Here is a 21,760-nt window from a genome sequence, read left to right as displayed (position 1 = left end):
AGAATGTTTCCAAAATGCAAACAAGTGTAAGTAGATAGACAGATAGATAGATAGATAGATAGATGAAATAAGGAAGGCAAAGAAGGGAGGGAGAGAAAAAAAGAGGAGAGGGAGGGAAAAAGAAGGGATAAAGAAGGAAAACATCACCAAAAAAATACATGAAGAACCTGGAGGAGTATTAGTGGAATGAAAATCATTCAATAAGGCAGGATTCAGTGGTTGAGCAGCAACCAGAGATAAAGTTGGAAAAGCAAATACATGAAAAACAATGAAGGCTCTTATAATCAACATTAAGAAAATTTTTTTTAATTAATTTATTTATTTTTTTTTGACAGGCAGAGTGGACAGTGAGAGACAGACAGAGAGAACAAGTTCTTCCTTTGCCGTTGGTTCACCCTCCAACGGCCGCCACAGCCAGAGCGCTGCGGCCGGCACACTGCACCAATCCAATGGCAGGAGCCAGGTACTTATCCTGGTCTCCCATGGGGTGCAGTGCCCAAGGACTTGGGCCATCCTCCACTGCACTCCCTGGCCACAGCAGAGAGCTGGACTGGAAGAGAGGCAACCGGGACAGAATCCGGTGCCCCAACCGGGACTAGAACCCGGTGTGCCGGCGCCGCAAGGCAGAGGATTAGCCTAGTGAGCCACGGCGCCGGCCAAGAAATTTTTATTTTATCAGAGACAATGTGCACTGACTGAAGATACTAAAGTATACTGAAGCTGTGACATAAGCAGATCTACACAACAAATGTGTACTCTGGAGACGTCTAGTTCTGAGAATATGGAATGAATATATTTCATATTCTTCCTATTAAACTGCAAATGAAACCTTTGGACATCATATAAATGATACAAACATGAAAGGACAATGAAATGTGAACAGCAAAATTAGGACATGGAAACCTAAGGAATGACACAGTGCTGAAATTTTCTGGTTTTTTTCTTTTTATTTGTTGGTTGGTGGTTTTTATATGCTAGAAATGTTAACAGGTATAAAGAAAAAAAGCTCCAACAGAAGCCTGTTTTTTCTAGCCAAAGAACCAAGAAAGGGGTACTAACTAGTCTGTTTGGGAGCAAGAAAGAAAATTCCTTAGAAAATAACCATTCTACTGAAGTTAGACATTATAGAAAACACTGTCTCCACATCTACCCATGCCAACCAAAAAATGAATGTGGAGGTTAAGTGTCATGAGAAAATGAGATTTTTACCTCAAATTAACAGTATTAAAGCAACAATTTCCATTCTATTGCTGGAGTGGTATCAGGAAAAGCCAGCTAACATGGTTTAAGTAAGATCCAAAGTTTTCAACTGAAAATCACTCACCCTAACAAGAACCAGGAAAACATCAACTTGAAGGAGAAAGGCAAATAAACAGATATAAAACACCAAGATAACAGAGATGTTAGAATTATCTGACAAAGACATTAAAGTAACCAAGATAAAACTGCTTAAATGAGCAATTATGAACATAAATGGAAAAAAAAGGAAACAGAAAGCCTGAAAGAAACAAAGTATCAGCAAAGAAACAGTTAATATAAAGTTTATATACTAATAATAGCATTACCTGAAATTTAAAATTCAGGAGCTGGGCTCAATAACACAAGGGAGGGATCACAGGGTGGAATAAGTGATTTGCAAGATGTAACACAATAAATTAACAAATATGAACAAAAGAGAAAAACACAGCATAAAAACTGAACAGGGGGGCTGGGCTGGCACTGTGGCACAGCAGGTTAAGCCACAGCCTGGAGCACTGGCATACCATATGAATGCCAGTTTGAGTCCTGGCTGCTCTACTTCTGATCCAGCTCCTTGCTAATGCACCTGGGAAAGCAGCAGAGGATGTCCCAACTCCTTAGGACCCCGCACCCACGTGGGAGACCCAGAAGAAGCTCCTGACTCCTAGCTTTGGTCTTGCCTAGCTGCAGTTGTTGCAGACATTTGGGGAGTGAACCAGTGGATGGAAGATTTCTCTCTCTCTCCCCTTCTCTAACTCTTTCAAATAAATAAAATAATCAAAAAAAAAAAAAAAAAAAAAAGAAAGAAAGAAAGAAAAACTTCCCTAATTTGACAAGACATAAACTTACAAATTCAAGATGAAAAAATCACAAACAATATAAAACTCAAAGAAATCCATGGCAATACATACCATTAACTAAATAAAACTAAAGCAAAAGTACAACTTTAGGATTATAATGGCTTTTTCCCCCCATAACCTTCATCCCACCAGCAACCATCCCATCTCCCTCTCTCATCCCATTCTTCATCAAGATTCATTTTCAATTATCTTTATATACAGAAGATCGATTTAGTATTTACTAAGACTTCAACATTTGCACCCACACAAAGTACAGAGTACTGTTTGAGTAGTAGCTTTACCATTAATTCACATAGTACAACACATTAAGGACAGAGATCCTACATGAGAAGTAAGTGCACAGTGACTCCCATTGTTGATTTAACAATGACAATCTTATTTATGGCATCAGTAATCACCTGAAGCTCTTGTCATGAGCTGCCAAGGCTATGGAAGCTAACTGAGTTTGCCAACTCCCATCTTAGTTAGACAAGGTCATAGTCAAAGTGGAAGTTCTCTCCTCCCTTCAGAGAAAGGTACCTCCTTCTTTGATGGCCTGGGATCCATTGGGATCTCAGAGTTTGTTTTTTGTTTGTTTTTGCCACAGTGTCTTGGCTTTCCATGCCTGAGAAACTCTCATGGGCTTTTTAGCCAGATCCAAATGCCTTAAGGGCTTGATTCTGAGGCCAGAGTGCTGTTTAGGGCATCTGCCATTCTATGGGTCTGCTGTGTATCCCGCTTCCCATGTTGGATTGGTCTCTCCTTTTTAATTCTACCAGTTACTATTAGCAGACACTAGTCTTGTTTATGTGATCCCTTTGACACTTAATCCTATCATTATGATCAACTGAAACTGATCCCTTTGACTAGTGAGATGGCATTGGAACATTCTACCTTGATGAGATTGAATTGGAATCCCCTTGCACGTTTCTAACTCTGCCATTAGGGGTAAGTCCGAGTGAGCATGTGCCGAACTGTACATCTCCTCCCTCTCTCATTCCCACTTTTATATTTAATAGGGATTACATTTCAGTTAAATTTAAATGCCTAAGAATAATTGTGTGTTAATTAAAGAGTTCACCCAATGGTATTAGGTAAAACAAAAAAATACTAAAAGGAATAAAATAGTAAGTTGTTCCTCGACAATCAGGACAAGGGCTAATCAAGTCATTGTTTCTCATAGTGTTCAATTCACTTCAACAGGTTTCCTTTTAGGTGCTCAGTTGTCACCAATCAGGGAGAACATATGATATTGTCCCTTTGGAACTGGCTTATTTCATTCAGCATGATGTTTTCCAGATTCCTCCATTCTGTTGCAAATGACCTGATTTCATTTTTTTTACTGCTATATAGTATTCTATAGAATACATATCCCATAATTTCTTTATCCAGTCTTCTGTTGATGGGCATTTAGGTTGATTCCACATCTTAGCTATTGTGAATTCAGCTGCAATAAACATTGAGGTGCAGACAGCTCTTTTATTTGCCAATTTAATTTCCTTTGGGTAAGTTCCAAGGAGTGGGATGGCTGGGTTGTATGGTAGGGTTATATAAATATTTAATTATTTTTTTTTGACAGGTGATACAAACGCTAACACAAATAATTTCAATTAATAATCAGTTCATTACAGACATTAATTATATACTGATAATTACATTACATATTATGCTCTAAGTATGCCAATTAAGAGTGTATTTATAAGCATCATGCAATATAAATGGCCAAAAAGTATATCATGAGTCATCAGGGAAATGCAAATCAAAACCACAATGAGAAGGAGTAGGTGTTTAGCCTAGTAGTGAAGACATTCATGTCCCATATCAGAGTTCCTGGGGCATCTGATTCTCAGCCCTGTTCTTGACTCCAGCTCCCTGCCAATGTAGACACTGGGAGGCACTGGTAATAAATGTCTCAAGTAATTGTGTTCCTCACATTATGTGGAGATCGCAATGTATGCTTGGCTTTTCAGCCCAGCCTGAAAAATGTGAGGAATAACTCAATGTATGAGAGCAACCTCTGAAAGTCTGTCTCTATCTACTTAACTACCTATCCATCTCTGCCTCTCAAAATAAATTTTTTTAAACCTACAGTGGCATACCACTTCACATACACCAGGATGACTGAAATAAAAACAAATGAAGTACTCAAATAATATAATGTGGATAAACCTCAAAAACATAAGTGAAAGAAGACACAAAAGAAAATAAATCACACAAGTCCATTTATATGAAATATACACAATAGGTAATGCCACAGTAAAAGAAAGTAGATTTGTGGTTGTCAGGGGCTATAGGGAACAGGAAATGAGAAGTGACTGCCTAATGGATACGTGGATTTATTTTTTAACTACATAGAAGTAATGGTCGCCCAACATTGTAAATACAGTGAATTGCCACTGAACTGCACATTTCAAAATAGTGAATTGTGGAGCCAGCGCTGTGGTGCAGCAGGTTGAAGCCCCAGCCTACAGTGCCTGCATCCCACATGGGCACCAGTTTGAGTCCCAGCTGCTTCAGTTTCCTACTAATGTACCTGGGAAAGCAGTGAAGGATGGCCACATCCTTGGGCCCCTGCATCCACATGAGAGACGTGCAAGAAACTCCTGGTACTTGCTCACCTCAGGCCATTGCAGCCATTTGTGGACTGAACCAGTGGATGAAAGATCTCTCTCTTTGTCTCCACCTCTCTCTATAACTCTTTCAAATACATAAAATAAATCTTTAGGCCTGCGCCACGGCTCACTAGGCTAATCCTCCGCCTGCGGTGCCGGCATCCCGAGTTCTAGTCCCGGTCAGGGTGCCGGATTCTGTCCCGGTTGCTCCTCTTCCAGTCCAGCTCTCTGCTGTGGCCCGGGAGGGCAGTGGAGGATGGCCCAAGTCCTTGGGCCCTGCACCCGCATGGGAGACCAGGAGGAGGCACCTGGCTCCTGGGTTTGGATCAGCACAGCACACCAGCCGCAATGCGCCAGCCGTAGCAGCCACTTTGGGGGTGAATCAATGGAAAAAGGAAGACCTTTCTCTTTGTGTCTCTATCTCTCACTGTCTAACTCTGCCTGTCAAAAATAATATAGACCGGCGCCACGGCTCAATAGGCTAATCCTCCGCCTGCGGCACTGGCACCCCGGGTTCTAGTCCTGATCGGGGCGCCCAATTCTGTCCCGGTTGCCCCTCTTCCAGTCCAGCTCTCTACTATGGCCCGGGAGTGCAGTGGAGGATGGTCCAAGTTCTTGGGCCGTGCACCCGCATGGGAGACCAGGAGAAGCACCTGGCTCCTGGCTTCGGATCAGCGCAGTGCGCCGGCGGCGGCGCCCATTGGTGGGTGAACCAACGGCAAAAGGAAGACCTTTCTCTCTGTCTCTTTCTCACTGTCCACTCTGCCTGTCAATATATATATATATATATATATATATATATATATATATAAAATAAAAAAGCTTTAAAAAAGTTTTTACATATTATGTAAAGTTAACCTCAAAAATTCTACTTACATAATTATTTTAGGCTTCAATACATTCAATCAAACCACACACATTGATAAATTTCCAATTTAACAAAATCAAAGCTAATTTTCAAATCCGATTGTGACTAAAGCAGACATCATGGAATTGTACATATAGTTAAAAAATTTTTCTTGAGAAGTACATCAATAAAATTAATAGTAATAAAATTACATTAAATATGGAGACTAAAAGGGGAGAATATTCAACTCTTTGAAAGCTTTCTTCACATGCAAATGGAACATAATGATTACTGGAAATGTCTAATTTTATTTTAAAATCTTCAAAAAGCTGAACACTAAAATGTATGAACTATAATCAAAATTTAAAACAAGTTAAAAAACTTTCAGTCTACAACTATGATAAAAGATGCTAAAACATAAAGTTTAATAAAATGCAGAAAATTTAAAAACAGAAGACAGGACACAACTAAATATTCCTAGCAGAAACTAAAGAGGATCATTTACGGATGTTGAAAGGACAACATATAATAAGCAAACACTAATCGAAAGAAAATAGGAGTCCCTATATTAACATCAGATAGACTTCACAAAAAGAAAATGACAATAAACAGAAAACCAAAGATACAATGCTAAAAAGTTCAATCCACCAAATAGATATAGTAATCCCAAGAGTGTATATAACTAACATAGCTGAAAAATATGAAAAGAAAAAGTTAACAGAAAAGAAAAATCCAATTATAACTAGAAACTTTAATACACTTCTCTCAAAAATGAATAGAATTAGAAAAACAGCAAGAATACAAAAAACCTCCACAACAACAGGATCTTATCAATGCTTATAAAACAGCCCACCCCAGAATAACAGAATACATATTCTTATCAAGTACCATGGGAACATATACCAAAATAGACCATATTCTGGACATCAAAAAACCTCAACAAATTGAAAAGAGCCAAAATCATACAGAGGATATTCTCCAATCACAGTAGAATCAAACTAGAAATAGATAAGAAAAAGAAAATAATAAGTTCTTCAGGGGCTGGGGCTATGCCGTTGCCTGCAGTGCCAGCATCCCATATGGGCACCAGTTCGAGACCTGGCTGCTCTACTTCCCAACCAGCTCTCTGCTAGTGCACCTGGGAAAGCAGTAGAAAATGACCCAAGTCCTCGGGCCCTTGATCCTTCATGGGAGACCCAGAAGAAGCTCTTGGTTCCTGGCTTCAGATTGGCCAGCTCTGGCTGTTGCAGGCATTTGGGTAGTGAACCAGCAAGTAAATAGGAAAAATACTTGTAAAGAACAGAACTCAATGTTAACTGAAAATGGAAAAATAGAGAAAAATATCAATTAAGCAAAAATGTTGTTTCTCGGAAAAAATCAACAAAGTGGAGACAGAAACACAGAGACAGAGACAGAGATAGAACACACCAATATCAGGAATTAAACATCCCTACAAATCCTACAGGTACCAAACTGTTAACACTGAATTATGAATAATAAGGGAACACTGTGAGGAACTCTACACACATAAGGTTAACAAACTAAGACCAGTCATACTAATTCTTCAAAAATCATAAACTACCACAACTCGCCCACAATGAAATATTGTAACTCGTCCTATTAAGGAAATTGAATTCATAATTTGAAAACTATCACAAAAGAAATCTCCAAGTCCAGATAGCTTCATTGCAGAGTCCTATAAAATGTTTAAAGAAGAATGGATGAACACCTATTCTGCGCAATTTCTTGTGGAAAGAATAGGAGGGAAGAGTTCCCTCTTAAGGTAACAGTTCCCTGATTTAAACAAAATAAGGACAAAGAAAGTATCAAAAGCAAAAGAAAGCCCACAAATATTTCTCATATAAATGCAAACACCATAAACAAAATGAAAAGTAATGGAATTCAGCAATATATAAAAATAATTATATACCATGAATAAGTGAAGTTTATTCCAGGAATGTATGGTTGTTTCAATATTTGAAAATCAACCAATGTAATCTATCATATTAACAGCTGAATTAAAGAAAAAAAAATAAATCAGGGCCGGTATAGTAGGTAAAGCAACCATCTGAGACAATGGCATTCCTTTTCGGCATGAGTTTGAGCATCTGCTGCTCCACTTACAATCCAGCTCCCTGCCCATGGCCTGGGAAAAGCAGCAGGAGATGGCCCAAATGCTTGGGCCCCTGTCACCTACATGTGAGACCCAGATGAAGCTCTTGGCTCCTGGCTCCTGGCTCCTGGCTTCAGCCTGGCTAAGCCATGGCCATTATGGCCATCTGGGGAATGAAACAATGGATGGAGGATCCATATCTCTCACTCTCTCTCTGTAACTCTCAAATAAATAAATAAATCTTTAAAAATGGGGGGAAAAATCACATTTGTTTCAACTGATGCAGAAAAAGCCTTTGACAAAATTCAACACTCACGCATGATAAAAACCTTCAGACATATAGGAATACAGGGAAACTTATCTTGATAAAGAACATCTCCGCTTAATCTAAAGCTGATATTATACATACTGCTTTTCCCCTAAGATAGAAAAGTTAGGATGCTCCTTTTTTTTTTTTTTTTGATAGGCAGAGTGGACCGTGAGAGAGAGAGAGAGAAAGGTCTTCCTTTACCGTTGGTTCACCCTCCAATGGCTGCCGCGGCCGGCGCACCGCACTGATCCGAAGCCAGGAGCCAGGTGTTACTCCTGTCTCCCATGTGGGTGCAGGGCCCAAGCACTTGGGCCATCCTCCACTGCACTCCCGGGCCATAGTAGAGAGCTGGACTGGAAGAGGGGCAACCAGGACAGAATCCGGTGCCCTGACTGGGACTAGAACCCGGGGTGCCGACGCCGCAAGCAGAGGATTAGCCTACTGATCCGCGGCGCCAGCCAGGATGCTCTTTTTAACACTCTCTTCAATGAAGTGCATCAAGTTCTATCCAGTATACTAAGGCAAGAAAAGGAAATAAAAAGCATTTTCATCAGAATGGCAAAAATAAAACTTCTTATTTGCAGATGATATCATTTCACACAAAAAAAGCAAACTTCAGGGGCTGCTGTTTGGCACAGTGGTTAAGAAACCAGGTTAGGACAACCACATCCCTTGCTGGAGGTCTGGGGTTCAAGTCCTGGCTCCTGATTCCAACTTCCTGCTAATGCATACCCTGGGAGACAGCAGGTAATGGCTCAAGTAATTGGATCCCTGCTACCCCTGAGAGAGGAAGACTTATATTAGGTTCCTAGCTCCCAGAGCTGGCCTGGCCCAGCTTGAGGCCACTGTGGGCAGTGAACTAGCAGAGGGGAGAACTCTGTTTTTTTCTGTGTCTCTGTGCCACTCAAATAAATACATAATTGCAAAAAAACAGAATAAAAAAAGACAGAGAGTAGCATACTAGAAGATATCTATTTTAAAACAGCAAAAACCCAAATCCTCCAGAGCAAGTAAATTCCACAATGCTACAGAGCAGACAATAAACATAAAAAAGTAATTTATTAACAATGAATTTATGAGCAGCATAACTGAAATTGCAATGCTATTTGAAACTTTAAAAATGAAGTTATTATTCTACATATAGTGAGTTAGACAGCAACACAGGTTTCCTTTGGTTATTGTCAGAGCAGTACTCACTCTGTAAATGAGAGTAAAATGTTTCAGAATTTAAAAAGTTAGTTACATTCATGACAAAAGCCTCCAGTGGTAACTGACATCATACATAAGAGTGTTAATTGTTAAAGTAACAGCAGGGGTCACTGTGCACTAACTCCCCACGCAGGACCTCTCCCCTCAGTTAGTTGTATTGTGAGAGTTAACTGTAAAACTACAGTTGTGTGTGTCTGTGTGTGTGTGTATGTGTTATTTCAAATAGTTGAAATCTTAATATAGAGTTGGTCTTCTGTGTACAAAATTAATTGAAAATGAATCTTAATGGAGAATGGGACTAGCAAGGGGATAGGGGGAAGAGGTGGAGGAGGGGTGGGAGTATGGGTGGGAAGGCGGGTATGGTGAGAAGAGTAACTATATTCAAAAAAAAAGAAAAGAAAGAAATGCTAATTGTTTGATCAGTTTATGCTGTATGCATGTACTCAATTATTGTTGGGTACCTCGCAAAAATGTACAAGTAATACAAATGAATTATATTTTTAAAGAAATTTAAAAAAAATTAAGAGCAGAAATGAGATGATGCTGACAGGCAAAATCAAGCTAATAAAATTACCTTTCCCCTTTCAAAAAAAAAAAAACACACAGAATGGTCATACCTCATTTTTCATGCCTAGTTGAAAATATGAAATGTTAACAATGCAGGAAACCCAAAACACAAATCACATTTTCCATCAGAAATTTAATACGTATTTTGTTATTCAATAGTAAATTTGTTCAAAACTCAAAAAAAAGTTAGCTATGACATGGAAGCAACAAAGACACAATTATTGTGCAAACCACATTACTGCTGCAGTTTTTAATTTTTTTTTTTTTTTTTGACAGGCAGAGTGGACAGTGAGAGAGACAGACAGAGAGAAAGGTCTTCCTTTGCCGTTGGTTCACTCTCCAATGGCCGCCGCGGCTGGCGCGCTGCGGCCGGCGCACCGCGCTGATCCGATGGCAGGAGCCAGGAGCCAGGTGCTTTTCCTGGTCTCCCATGGGGTGCAGGGTCCAAGCACCTGGGCCATCCTCCACTGCACTCCCTGGCCACAGCAGAGAGCTGGCCTGGAAGAGGGGCAACCGGGACAGAATCCGGCGCCCCGACCGGGACTAGAACCCGGTGTGCCGGCGCCGCTAGGCGGAGGATTAGCCTAGTGAGCCGCGGCGCCGGCCCTGCAGTTTTTAATTTTAAAATAAGATTTTAAAAGATACTAAGATTCAGTCACATTGTATTATAAAAAAATTAGATTTGCAACAAGCTTATCAATTTTCCAAATCTATATTACTTCTTCTGAAGATAAATCAATGGCCATCCTAGCTCATCTTGTGTTCCACTGCATTTTTAGTGTCATACAACCCTAACAGTTCCACTCTTAACATGTTGTTGGTATCAAAGCAAAATAAATGACTCAGCTTATCATCTTCCTAATCTAATTTTTTAGAAATAAAGTTTCAGGGGCCAATGCTATAGTGTAGTGAGTAAAGCCACTGCCTGTAGTGCTGGCATCCCACATCGGCACTGGTTGGAGTCCCGACTGCTCCACTTATGATCCAGCTCTCTGCCATGGCCTGGGAAAGCAGCGGAAGATGGCCCAAGTCCTTGGGCCCCTATACCCATGTGGGGAACCCAAAAGAAGCTCCTGGCTCCTGTCTTCAGATCGGCACAGCTCTGCTAGTTCAAGCTCCAGATGCTTCACTTCTGATCCAGCTTCCTGATAACATGCCTGGGAAAGCAGTGGAATATGACCCAAGTACTTGAGCCCCTACAGCCAGGTGAGAGACCCAGAAAAGGCTCCTGGCTCCTTGCTTCAGCCTGGCCCAGCCTCAGTTACTGCAGCAACTTGAGGAGTTAACCAGCAGATGGAAGATTGCTCTCTCTCTCTCTGCCTTTCAAAATAAATAGGTAAATGAATTAAAAAAAAAGGAAATAAATGTTGTATAATCTTGATATGTGTGTGTTTGTGTGTGTGTATCCCTCTTCAATCTGAACATCTTTTCCCCATTCATATATGTGGCTTGCCAGATAAATTCCAATTCAATATCCCAAACTAAACGCCACACTTCTAAAAAAGTCACACTTGCTCCTTTTTAGTCTGGGTTAAGTGTTCTTCTCCTGTACTTCCCATATATCTTAGTGTATTTCTCCTCACAGCCTTTTCAAATACGTTTTAATGCCTATCTCTGTTCATCTGCTGACCAGACCAAAACATGAGCTTCCTGAAAGCAGAAATCACAATATTCTTTGCATTTCCCTTATTAGCATATACCTCACATCACATAACACAAATAGGTAATCAATAGATGCTTTGTGAATAAACTATTCTTTAAAAATGTACTAAATTGAATTAACAGTGAGTCACAGAAATTTACCTGTTACTTGTTTCCTTAATTTTTCAATTTCTTCCTTTAAATTTTTTATTTCTAAATCTTTGCTTGCTGTTAATGGACCATCAACAGTTGAATACTGAAGCGCCTGGACAGTCTGTGTTGACTCTTTAAAATAAAGAATAAAAGACAGAATGAAAAATATCATAAACTACAACTTCAAACTAATGTAGTATATTTTGTTATAGAAAAATCTTTATACATTTCCATATACCAGAAAAATCTATGCATCATCAAAAGGATTGAAGGAACATTAAAATTAAGTCACAAAAATTCCATTGTGTGAACTGAAATTATAATAGATATATATGACAAAACTCCACGCTACTATGTAAGATTTTTAGTTTAAAAAATGTTTGGTTTACTCTGCCAGCCAATCAACTATTCAACTTCTTTTAGTCCTAGTAGGAAACATCACAATGCGATAACACATTTGTACATCAAATACTCTTTTAGGAATTGAATCAGGTGAATAGACTTAAACATATTAATATGTAATATATAGAATGCTAGCATTCCAAATATTAAGTATGAAATTTGAAGCACATTTGCAAATGACTCTGGTTCACAAATTTAACTGAAATACTTAGTTACAATAGACTATTAATTTACTCAGGAGTCCTAATCAGAAGATAAAAGGGTACTTTTAAAGAAACATTTATTAAAGAAACTCTACTAAGGCTTATTCCCAGATACCATGAAAAGATATAGGAAAAAGGAAAACTAAATCCATTTTATGTCATAAATAAAACTACTAACCTTTGTCTTAAAATAATTTTCTGCCATTTATGGAGGGGGCAAAAATTGCTAATGTTTTCCTTACTGCAATTCTTTTTGAAAATGAAAATCAGTATTGTATATGTGTGTGTGTATACACAGGTATGGATTTCAAAAATTCTTTGCCCCAAAGTAAACTTACCTTTTAATTCCATTACCATTAATTCCTTAACTTTTTGAAGTATTACTGTGTATGTATGTGATGATCTTTATAGGCGTGGTTGTTAGTAAATACTAGTTAACTTAAATTAAAGATATAAGGTATACTACATTGTTTACCAGATCATGATCATCTACATCCAGTATCTCATACATTTCTTCTTTTGGTTCAAAACATGCCAAAGATTTATCCCTTTGATAGTTATTATTTGGAAAATTTTATTTTTATTTTTTAAAGCAATCTAAATTGGGACTGGAAAATGGGGAGATATAAAAATATCCAATAGAATAATAGAAGGTATCTTTCTGCTGATACCTCACCTTCTGCATGGCATACAGTGAAACAGGCATCCTTGCTCCTTAAAACCTAGCTAAAATGCCTAGGTCTGCTGAAACATTCACTTCCTGTTGATTATAGTTATTCATTTGTCTTCCTTATTCTCTACTTGAAGAGAATTTTGCCTATTGTTCTCTGCCCTTTACTACTCCTTTTATTAATTTTTGTGACTCTTGATCAAAATCAACACAGCATCTAACTCTGGCTTCTCAGACACATACATCTCTATTGCAAATACTAGCTGGTTTTTATCAGCTACTCTTTTCGACTTGAGTGTGAACAACATCCTAGTATCAAACAACAGCATGCATAGGCAAGGTGAACTAGGTCAAAACTGTAATTGACTGTAAATTAATCCTGAAAGTTCCACTCTATATTGTCAGCATTGGTTAGGAATTAGTTTCCAATATAACCAGGCCCTGTTAGAACTAATATTCTTAAACAATATAATTTCCTACATAAGGATTTAGAGGTAGATGGTTTCAGTCCAAATATTGAGATAATTTCTCTGTTCTTAGGCTTTCTTTATATGATTCCACAGTGTTACCAAAGTTCCAAACTTCTTGTCTACACACATCCAGAGACCAAAATAGAAGACTGATTTTTTTTTTTTTTTTTTTTTTGACAGGCAGAGTGGACAGTGAGAGAGAGAGAAAGAGAGAGAAAGGGCTTCCTTTAGTCGTTGGTTCACCCTCCATTGGCTGCCGCGTCCAGTGCGCTACGGCCAGCGCACCACGCTGATCCGAAGGCAGGAGCTAGGTGCTTATCCTGGTCTCCCATGGGGTGCAGGGCCCAAGCACCTGGGCCATCCTCCACTGTACTCCCGGGCCATAGCAGAGAGCTGGCCTGGAAGAAGGGCAACTGGGACAGAATCCGGCGCCCCGACCGGGACTAGAACCCGGTGTGCCGGCGCCGCAAGGCGGAGGATTAGCCTATTGAGCCACGGCGCCGGCCCTGATTTTCTTTCATTAAGGGCTCTCATTTAAGAAGAAATTAAAACCTTAGAAGCCCCCCAGTGGATTTCTTCAGGGGAGTGAGCCAACAGATGAAAGAGCTCTCTCTCTAACCCAAGCTTTCAAATAAATAAATACATCTTAAAAAAAAAAAAAAGGGATTTGCATACATGCAGCCCCAATCTAACCACTAAATTAACTGGCCCTAGACTAGTGGTTCTCAACTGCAGGTGGTATCACCACCTTATGGAGAGGGGATGAGAGAAGGGGTGTTATTTACAGTGCTAGGAGATTGCTACAGGCATTTAGTGTCAGGGACAAGGAATGATCAATATTTAACAGAATGTGAAACTATCTCTCACATCAAAGAATTATCCTGCACCAAATGTTTATAGTTAACCAATTGATTGTGAAATCCTAATGTATGCTTTGTGGTGATCAGTAACTACAATCTACAAAATCATACCTCTAAACTTATACCATTTTATTACAGATAAGACTCCTCAACAACTCTTCATACCACCCAGAGTGCCAATCCACTGTTCCTAACACTTTCTAGTTTTCTGTCTTTCTGCCTTACTTACTCAAGTTATATTCTTTGGGCAATCACTGCTTTGTGTAAACCTTCAATATCTTGTCCTATTCTCCTTCACTGAACTTAGCCAAGAAAGCCACAATCTTGGCTACATTCTACTCTCCTCTTCCTTTGTAATAGCAATGTAGAAGATGAAAGTGGCTGAAGAAAATACCTATTTTATTTGAAAGGAAGAGAGACAAAGAGAACAAGAGATAGAGATAACCTCCATCTGCTGGTTCCCTCCCCAAATATCCACAATATCAACAGCTGGGCCAAGACCAGAGCTAGGAGCCTGGAACTCTTGAGTCTCCCATGTGCATGCCAAGGACCCAAGTACTTGAGCCATGAGTTGATGCTCTTGTAGGTGTGCATGACCAGGATGCTGGATAGGAGGCAGAGTAGCCACAGCTCAAATTAGGCACTCTGATAGGGAAAACAGTTGTTTCACGTGGTAGCTTAACCACTGTGTCATATACACACCCCACATTTAAATTTCATGATTAGGGCCACTGTTGTCGCACAGTGGATTAAGTCACAGCTTGAGATGTTGGCATTCCATACTGGAGTTGAGTTCGAGCTGCTCTATTTTTGATCCAGCTCCCTGTTAATACACCTGGGGAGTGGAAGATGGCCCAAATGCTTGGGCCTCTGCCACCCAGGAGAGATCAAGATAAGAGTTCTGGGCCGGTGCCACGGCTCACTAGGCTAATCCTCCGCCTAGCGGCGCCGGCACACCGGGTTCTAGTCCTGGTCGGGGCGCCGGATTCTGTCCCGGTTGCCCCTCTTCCAGGCCAGCTCTCTGCTGTGGCCAGGGAGTGCAGTGGAGGATGGCCCAAGTGCTTGGACCCTGCACCCCATGGGAGACCAGGAAAAGCACCTGGCTCCTGGCTCCTGCCATCGGATCAGCGCGGTGCGCCGGCCGCAGCGCGCCGGCCGCGGCGGCCATTGGAGGGTGAACCAAGGGCAAAAAGGAAGACCTTTCTCTCTGTCTCTCTCTCTCTCACTGTCCACTCTGCCTGTCAAAAAAAAAAAAAAAAAAAAAAAAAAAAGATAAGAGTTCTGGGCTCCTGGCTTTAGCTTGGATTAGCCTCAGCCTTTGCAGCCATTGGGGAGGAATCAGATCTCTCTCCTTCTCTCTTTCAACTCCACCCTTTACTCCCTATTGTTCCCTCTGCTGTCACTCTGCTTTTCAAATTAAAAAAAAATCTTTTAAGTTCACGATCATTAACCTTAAATAGTTTGGTAATGTTTGATAATCCTAAGATAGTTCTGAACTCTATTCTCTAAATTGTCTGTTTCATATATTTTCTTTTTCTTGTCAAAAATCTAATATATCCCCTACCTTCTTTATCTACATTGATGACCCTACTTTTGTATTTTATTTATTGTGTGTCTCCTCAAAAAGTCTTTTCTTTCTTTTTTTAAAAGTATTTTATTTATTTGAAAGGCAGAGCTACAGAGAGAGACAGAGACAGAGAGATCCTCCACCCACTGGTTCACTCCCCAAATGGCCACAATGACTGGGCTGAGCCAGGCTGAAGCCAGGAGCCAGGAACCTCATCCAAGTCTCCCTGCACTGTGGCATAGCAGGTCAAGCCGCTGCCTACAGTGCTGGCATCCCATATGGGCACCAGTTCAAGTCCCAGCTGCTGCACTGAAATTTTTGGTTATTAGTGTGAATAACATAGGAAGTTATTGGGTGTGGAGATAAGTAAGTAAAGTTATCTAACTTGTGTTTTAACAGGATTATCTGCCTCTTATATTGGGTGAAAAAAATATATAAAAGAAGGAGTTAGTGGGAGAAAAGAAAAAAATAGGGAAACGAATTAAGTTATTGTAATTATAGGTAAGAGTTGATGGTGGTATGAAATGGAGTTAGAAGCCCACTGTGAGTGATAATCAGATTCTGGATCAATTGCAGTGGTAGAGCTGACCTTATTTTGTTGATTCATCAGACATGGGGATATGAGAAAATGTACAAGTTTAAGGATGGCTGTGAGGTTTTAACTCTGAGCAACTGTTAAGTATGGAATATTCTAGAGTAGTCTACCATTCACAAGTAAAATACTTACGGAGATATTAGCAAAGATGACCGAGAAGCACTAGCTTATGAAGAAAAGGGAAACCAGGAAAGGAAAGCAACCCAAATAAAAACAAGGGAATTATCATAAGGAAGAAATGGTCAGCTGGGTCAAATGCTGTTGATGGGTTAAAAGCACCAGAGAGTTCACTAGAAATCATCAGCAGTAGGTTATAGAGACTTTGCTTGAAACTAAGATCAATGAAGGTTTTAGATATTTTGATCTCAAAACATAATCTTATGAATGAGGTAATATGGAGAATAGGATCACTGAAGGTAAATAAACAAGAAACTAAGAATCTTAAACCATCACCTACATGCATTTTAAAATCACCAATACTATGCCTGTAAAAAATTGTTAAGCAGACATTTTGATAGAACTAAAATTATTAAGGACTGAGCAAATATGAAATAAAAAGTAATTCAAGTGTTAAGCAAGTACTGGAGTGACAACAGTAACTTTCTTCTTTGTAGTTCCATTCCTCTCTCTAGAGTATTTATTCCCACACATTTAGATACATACATAGAGGCCCAGGGGAAGCAAATGCTATTTTGTTGCTGTTTACTGTTGACTGTATGATCACTGTGTTCTGCACAAATTTCTACAATTAGTTTTTTTTTTAGCTACTTAATAAAATAATTTCTCTGGAATAAAAGAACCGCTTGTAATAAACAGTTCACAACACTGTGAGTCCAATCCAAAATGATAAAATATCCTTTTCAAGTATATTTACCTTGAAGTTTTCTACTAAGTTCAAGTTTTTCTTGTTCAAGGCGCTTAATTCTCCTTTCATAAGCTTCAGTGGCTAAGTTGTTATCTAGAGTTCTTTGAACATTAGCATCAAGATCCAGTGAGGTGGAACCAGCTGATACTCTTAAGCAGCTCCGATCAGAAAGAACGCTGAAGAAAACAAAAAACAAAAAACCCATGGGTTCACATTGTAATAAAAAGTTTGAAGTAAAAAGATGAGCTTTTTAAAATTGCTCATTTAAAAAAAGTGTTTGAATATCAAGTTACAGTTAGCCATCTAGAATGACTGAAAAAAACACTTTTTTGGGCAAAATCTCCATTTTACTTTTAGAAGCATTTTTTAAAATGAAAAGTTATTAAAAAGTAACCACAAACACAGTGAAGTTTGCCAAAGGGCTACTGGTTGTTTAAAAATAATTTAGCCATCTAAGTGAAACGGCAAATCGAAAACACCAACCGGGGTTGCTTGGGACACCAGCATCCCACATCTGAGTGCCTGGATTTGAGCCGGAGCTCTGTTCTCAATTTTAGCTTTATACTAATGGGCACCCTGGGAGAAATTAGGTCATGGCTCAAGTAGCTAGATCTCTGCCACCCATGTGAGAAACACAGATTGAGTTCCTAGCTCCTGGCTCTGGCCTGGCCCCACCCTGGCTGTTGTAGGCATTTGAGGAGTAAATCAGAAGTTGGGAGATCTCTCTGTGTCTGACTTTCAAATAAACATTATTTTTAAAGTTCCAATCCCATATGCTTTTTACCAGAATTTGGAATGCAGAACCAGGGGTTTTCTTTAAGGGAATACAACTGAATTGAAAATGTGAGGTACTGGACATAATAGCACTAAACAAAACAGGCAAAAAAACCTTACCCCTACAGAACTTTCAATCTAACGACAGAGACATAAATAAATCAGATAAACAAATGAAATACTCCATCTATGATAAAGGGTTAGAAGCAGTGGAGTTAGAGGAAATGGAGAAATGAAGTACTAAGTTGATAAAAATGGTTAGGAAAGTTGTCACTGTGAAAGTATCTTCAGAAAATCCAAGTAAGCATAAGGAGGGACCAGCCAAGCAACTATCAGGAGGAAAAGCATTACAGACATATTGAAAAGAAGTGCAATATCCCTGAGGCATATGTCTGGTATGTTCATGAGCCAAAGAGAAGGCTTATGTGGATGTAGTGGCATATGCAAGGGAAAGAGCAGAAGGAAACAAAGTCTGCAAGATAAATTTGAGCCAGTTGTGTAACATCTTCTAAGAACTTTGGTTTGGAGTTAAGAAATGAAGCCACTGGAATTGGGGGATGGGTGAGATCGGTCTTGATCAGGGAAGTGGTATGTTCTGACTTATCATTTAATAGTATCATTTGGACAGATTCAGAAAAGTTTAAGAAACAAAGTTACAAACACATTAAGTATGTGGCTTAAATTGATTTCAAATAGAAGGATCAAGAGTGAGAGCCCAGCTGGAAATACACATTTGAGAGTCATCTGCAAATACCTGGGAGAACATCAGAGAGTACAGATGGGAAAGAGAAATCAAAAGACTGAGTCACAGAGCACTCTGATATTCAGAAATCAGAGAGATAAGGAGGAAAGTGGTATGGAGACTGAGAAGGAGTGCCCAGAAACAAAGAGGAAAATCAGGAAAGTACCCTAGAAGCTAAGAAAGGAAAGCTTTTTTAATGTTATACAGATGTGGCAAGTAAGACTAAAATAAGCAAATAACTAAGACTAGGACTGAGAAGTAAGCATTAGATTTAGCAATATGGAGATCAAAGGTTACATCAATAAAAGCAGTTTGCATGAATTGACACAGACCTGAAAGGAATGGAAGTAACAAAGAATAGCATTTTCAAAAAATGGACAAAACAGAGTCAACAGTTTCAAGTAACTTTGCTCTAATGTACACCAGAGAATGATTGGTAACAGATGAAGGAAAAGATCCAGAGAGATGATATATTTTGCTTTAACATGAGATAATGAACTGCATGTTTGTAAACTGAAAGGATTTGACAATGCAGATGACACAGAAAGGGGAAAAGCTCATGATATAAAAGCAAGCAATGCACTTGACTAGGCAGTAGGAGATGGGTCTGGCCTTAGCTAGAAGCCTGCACGGTTATTCATGAAAAGATGACAACATACTAGAATACAGATGTATACATGGGAAATGTAATGAAAGCTCATGGAAGCTTATCTGCTGCTGCTTGCTTCAGTCCTCTCAAAGAGGACCCAAAATTGGGAGCGGACAGGGCGGATGACAGATACTTCTGAGGCAAGTATAACGTATGAAATAGCTACCAGGGTCAAAAGGAAGAGTAAATACATTAATGTATATTTTCCAGGCAGCAATAAGAGATACCTGAGTTCAATAATCATGAATGTGAAGACTACAGAGAATAGTTCTAGAATATTTGCTCTAATCACTCTGAACTGCACAGGAACTGGCAGAAAATTAAGTTTTAACAATGCATGTTGACTTAGCAAAAACAATTAGAATAAGAGACAGCCAAGGGAATTGAAGTAGCACACAAGGAGTAATTATAATCATTATAATGGAATTTCAACTGGGTAAGGAGGAAATGGAAGATACATGTGTAGTGACTGACAGTGAAACAATGGTAGGACTAATGAGTTGAAAGTTCTGGTGCTTGACACTAACAGAGTATTTATTCAATAGCATTAGGGCTCTTCTAATTACTGCCCCATGCTAAGGGTTACATTCTGAGTTCTCCATTTATCCTATTCTTTCTCCTCCAAAATGATTTAAGATGTTATGTGTTCCATTCATTTTGTAATATCATTTTTTAATGGCCAAAGGTTCATTTTAGTTTTTTAGGTATTTAATTTACAAGACTCTCTCACACATTACATTTTTAACATTTCAATTCACTTTAGACTGCTTTAAATTGTCCAAATTATATTAACTTTTCAAACTTACCAGCTACTAGTATATGTAAAACCAACAAACGGCAGGTGGTGGCCAGAAAATGCAGTATGTGTTGGTGGGGGCATTGTTTCCTAGAGAAAGGAAAAATATCTGGTAAGAAATATACAGCTTCCACCTGAAAGCTGGGCTACAAACATTAAATTATCAATAAGAAATATATGACTGTTTAACTTAGAAATAATGATATCTGGTACAGATATTTAAATGAATTAAAAGAATATTGTTACCGTAAAATTCTAACAAAATGAAAATTAAGATTGAAAGTCTGACATAGAGTATACCATCACAATTCATGTATTACTATTTGTGAATTCATCTAGAGGCTAAAATTGATTTTTAAGTTCAATGGTTGTGATGTTCTTGTGATCATTTTCAGATAATTATTCACAGACAGGTACAGAAGAGAGAAAAATCCTAGTCACCTTATGTTGACGTTCCCAGCAGAGGTTGAACAGGAGACACTCTGCCTTCTTTTAAGCTGTCATTCTATAAATAACTATCTTTTGCAAAATGTTTCATAGTGAATTTTTCATATTTTTATGTCTTTTGTGGGTGATTTCACTGTTTAAAATGGAGCCCAAGCATAGTGCTGAAGTGCTATCTAGTGTTTCTAAATGCAAGGAGATTGATGTGCCCAAATGGAGAGAGTAACGTGTGTTAGGTAAGTTTTGTTCAGGCACATCCTATAGGGCTATGGCGGTGAAGTCAGGTTAATGAATGAACATACATTATATAAGATGTTTTCAAACAGAAATATTCATAAAAGTGTATGGACTGATCACCTGATGAAAATGCTCTGAACAGAGGCTCACAGAAACATGACATTCTGCAGAGCAATAGGTCAATATTAGCTAATATAGTATTCACAGCAACTTTATAGAACTACTAACCACAATTAGAATCAACTGTACCATATGTTTAATTGATTGATAATTTCTAGCAGCAAATATAATTCTAGTATTAAAAAATGGTAAATGAAGTGAAATTCTTTCTTGTGAACTTGTGAAAAGTGACAAAGAAGTAAAAATAAATTTAGTGTAGAATTAAAATTAATTTAGTAGGAAATAAAATAACTATATAAAATGAAAACTCAAATTATGAAAGTTAAAAAGGAAAAACACATAAAAATGTTATGTTCTTACTTTCCTAAATTTTAACTTAATATATTCTAATAGGTGACAGCAGCAGTCAACAATTTTTGCTGACCTGTTATAATATGGTCTACAAGCTAAGAAAGGTTGAATTGTTAGCTACTTCAAGTACTGGCTACTCCAAATGGAGTGGCCCCTTCTTGCATCACGGTTGTTCTATGCTCCCAGCACCACTATCCCAAACAGGCAGGGGTGAGGTATGGTATGTGTGATGTTAACCAAAGCTTCACCATGGTTCATGAATAAGTACTTCTCAACTTATTTCCCTTCAGCTGATATATGAAGACCTGAAATGGTTGTCTAGTTTTATGGCTGGCTTTTAGGGAAAGATATGTGAATCTCTTCACTTTACAATGTGAAATCCACTTTATAAAGGATTCTATCTGTACACTTCTTAGGAAACCTAATGGCATAACTTATCTAAGAACTAAATTTTTATTTTTAATGTTGTTCTCAGTCACAAATGG

The 21,760-nt window shown here is 38.8% G+C and overlaps 1 protein-coding gene across 20 annotated transcripts in view; it reads right to left on the bottom strand.

The window, feature by feature from the left end:
* The window catches only part of CDC42BPA (CDC42 binding protein kinase alpha), a 349,867-nt gene that overhangs the window by 144,322 nt on the left and 183,785 nt on the right, over positions 1 to 21,760 (bottom strand). For all 20 annotated transcript variants that reach the window (XM_051820816.2, XM_070055638.1, XM_070055640.1 and 17 more), the window contains 3 exons: positions 20,134 to 20,213; positions 17,172 to 17,338; positions 11,540 to 11,662 (listed from right to left, as the gene is read on the bottom strand). In XM_051820816.2, coding sequence (XP_051676776.1) covers positions 11,540 to 11,662; positions 17,172 to 17,338; positions 20,134 to 20,213 — 370 coding nt within the window. The remainder of the gene's footprint in view (positions 1 to 11,539; positions 11,663 to 17,171; positions 17,339 to 20,133; positions 20,214 to 21,760) is intronic.

The sequence above is a fragment of the Oryctolagus cuniculus genome, chromosome 13 (genome assembly GCF_964237555.1).
Source record: "Oryctolagus cuniculus chromosome 13, mOryCun1.1, whole genome shotgun sequence".
NCBI classification, from domain to species: domain Eukaryota; kingdom Metazoa; phylum Chordata; class Mammalia; order Lagomorpha; family Leporidae; genus Oryctolagus; species Oryctolagus cuniculus.
The sequence above is the reverse complement of the archived record's forward strand: the minus strand, read 5'-3'. Positions and strand labels throughout refer to the sequence as shown.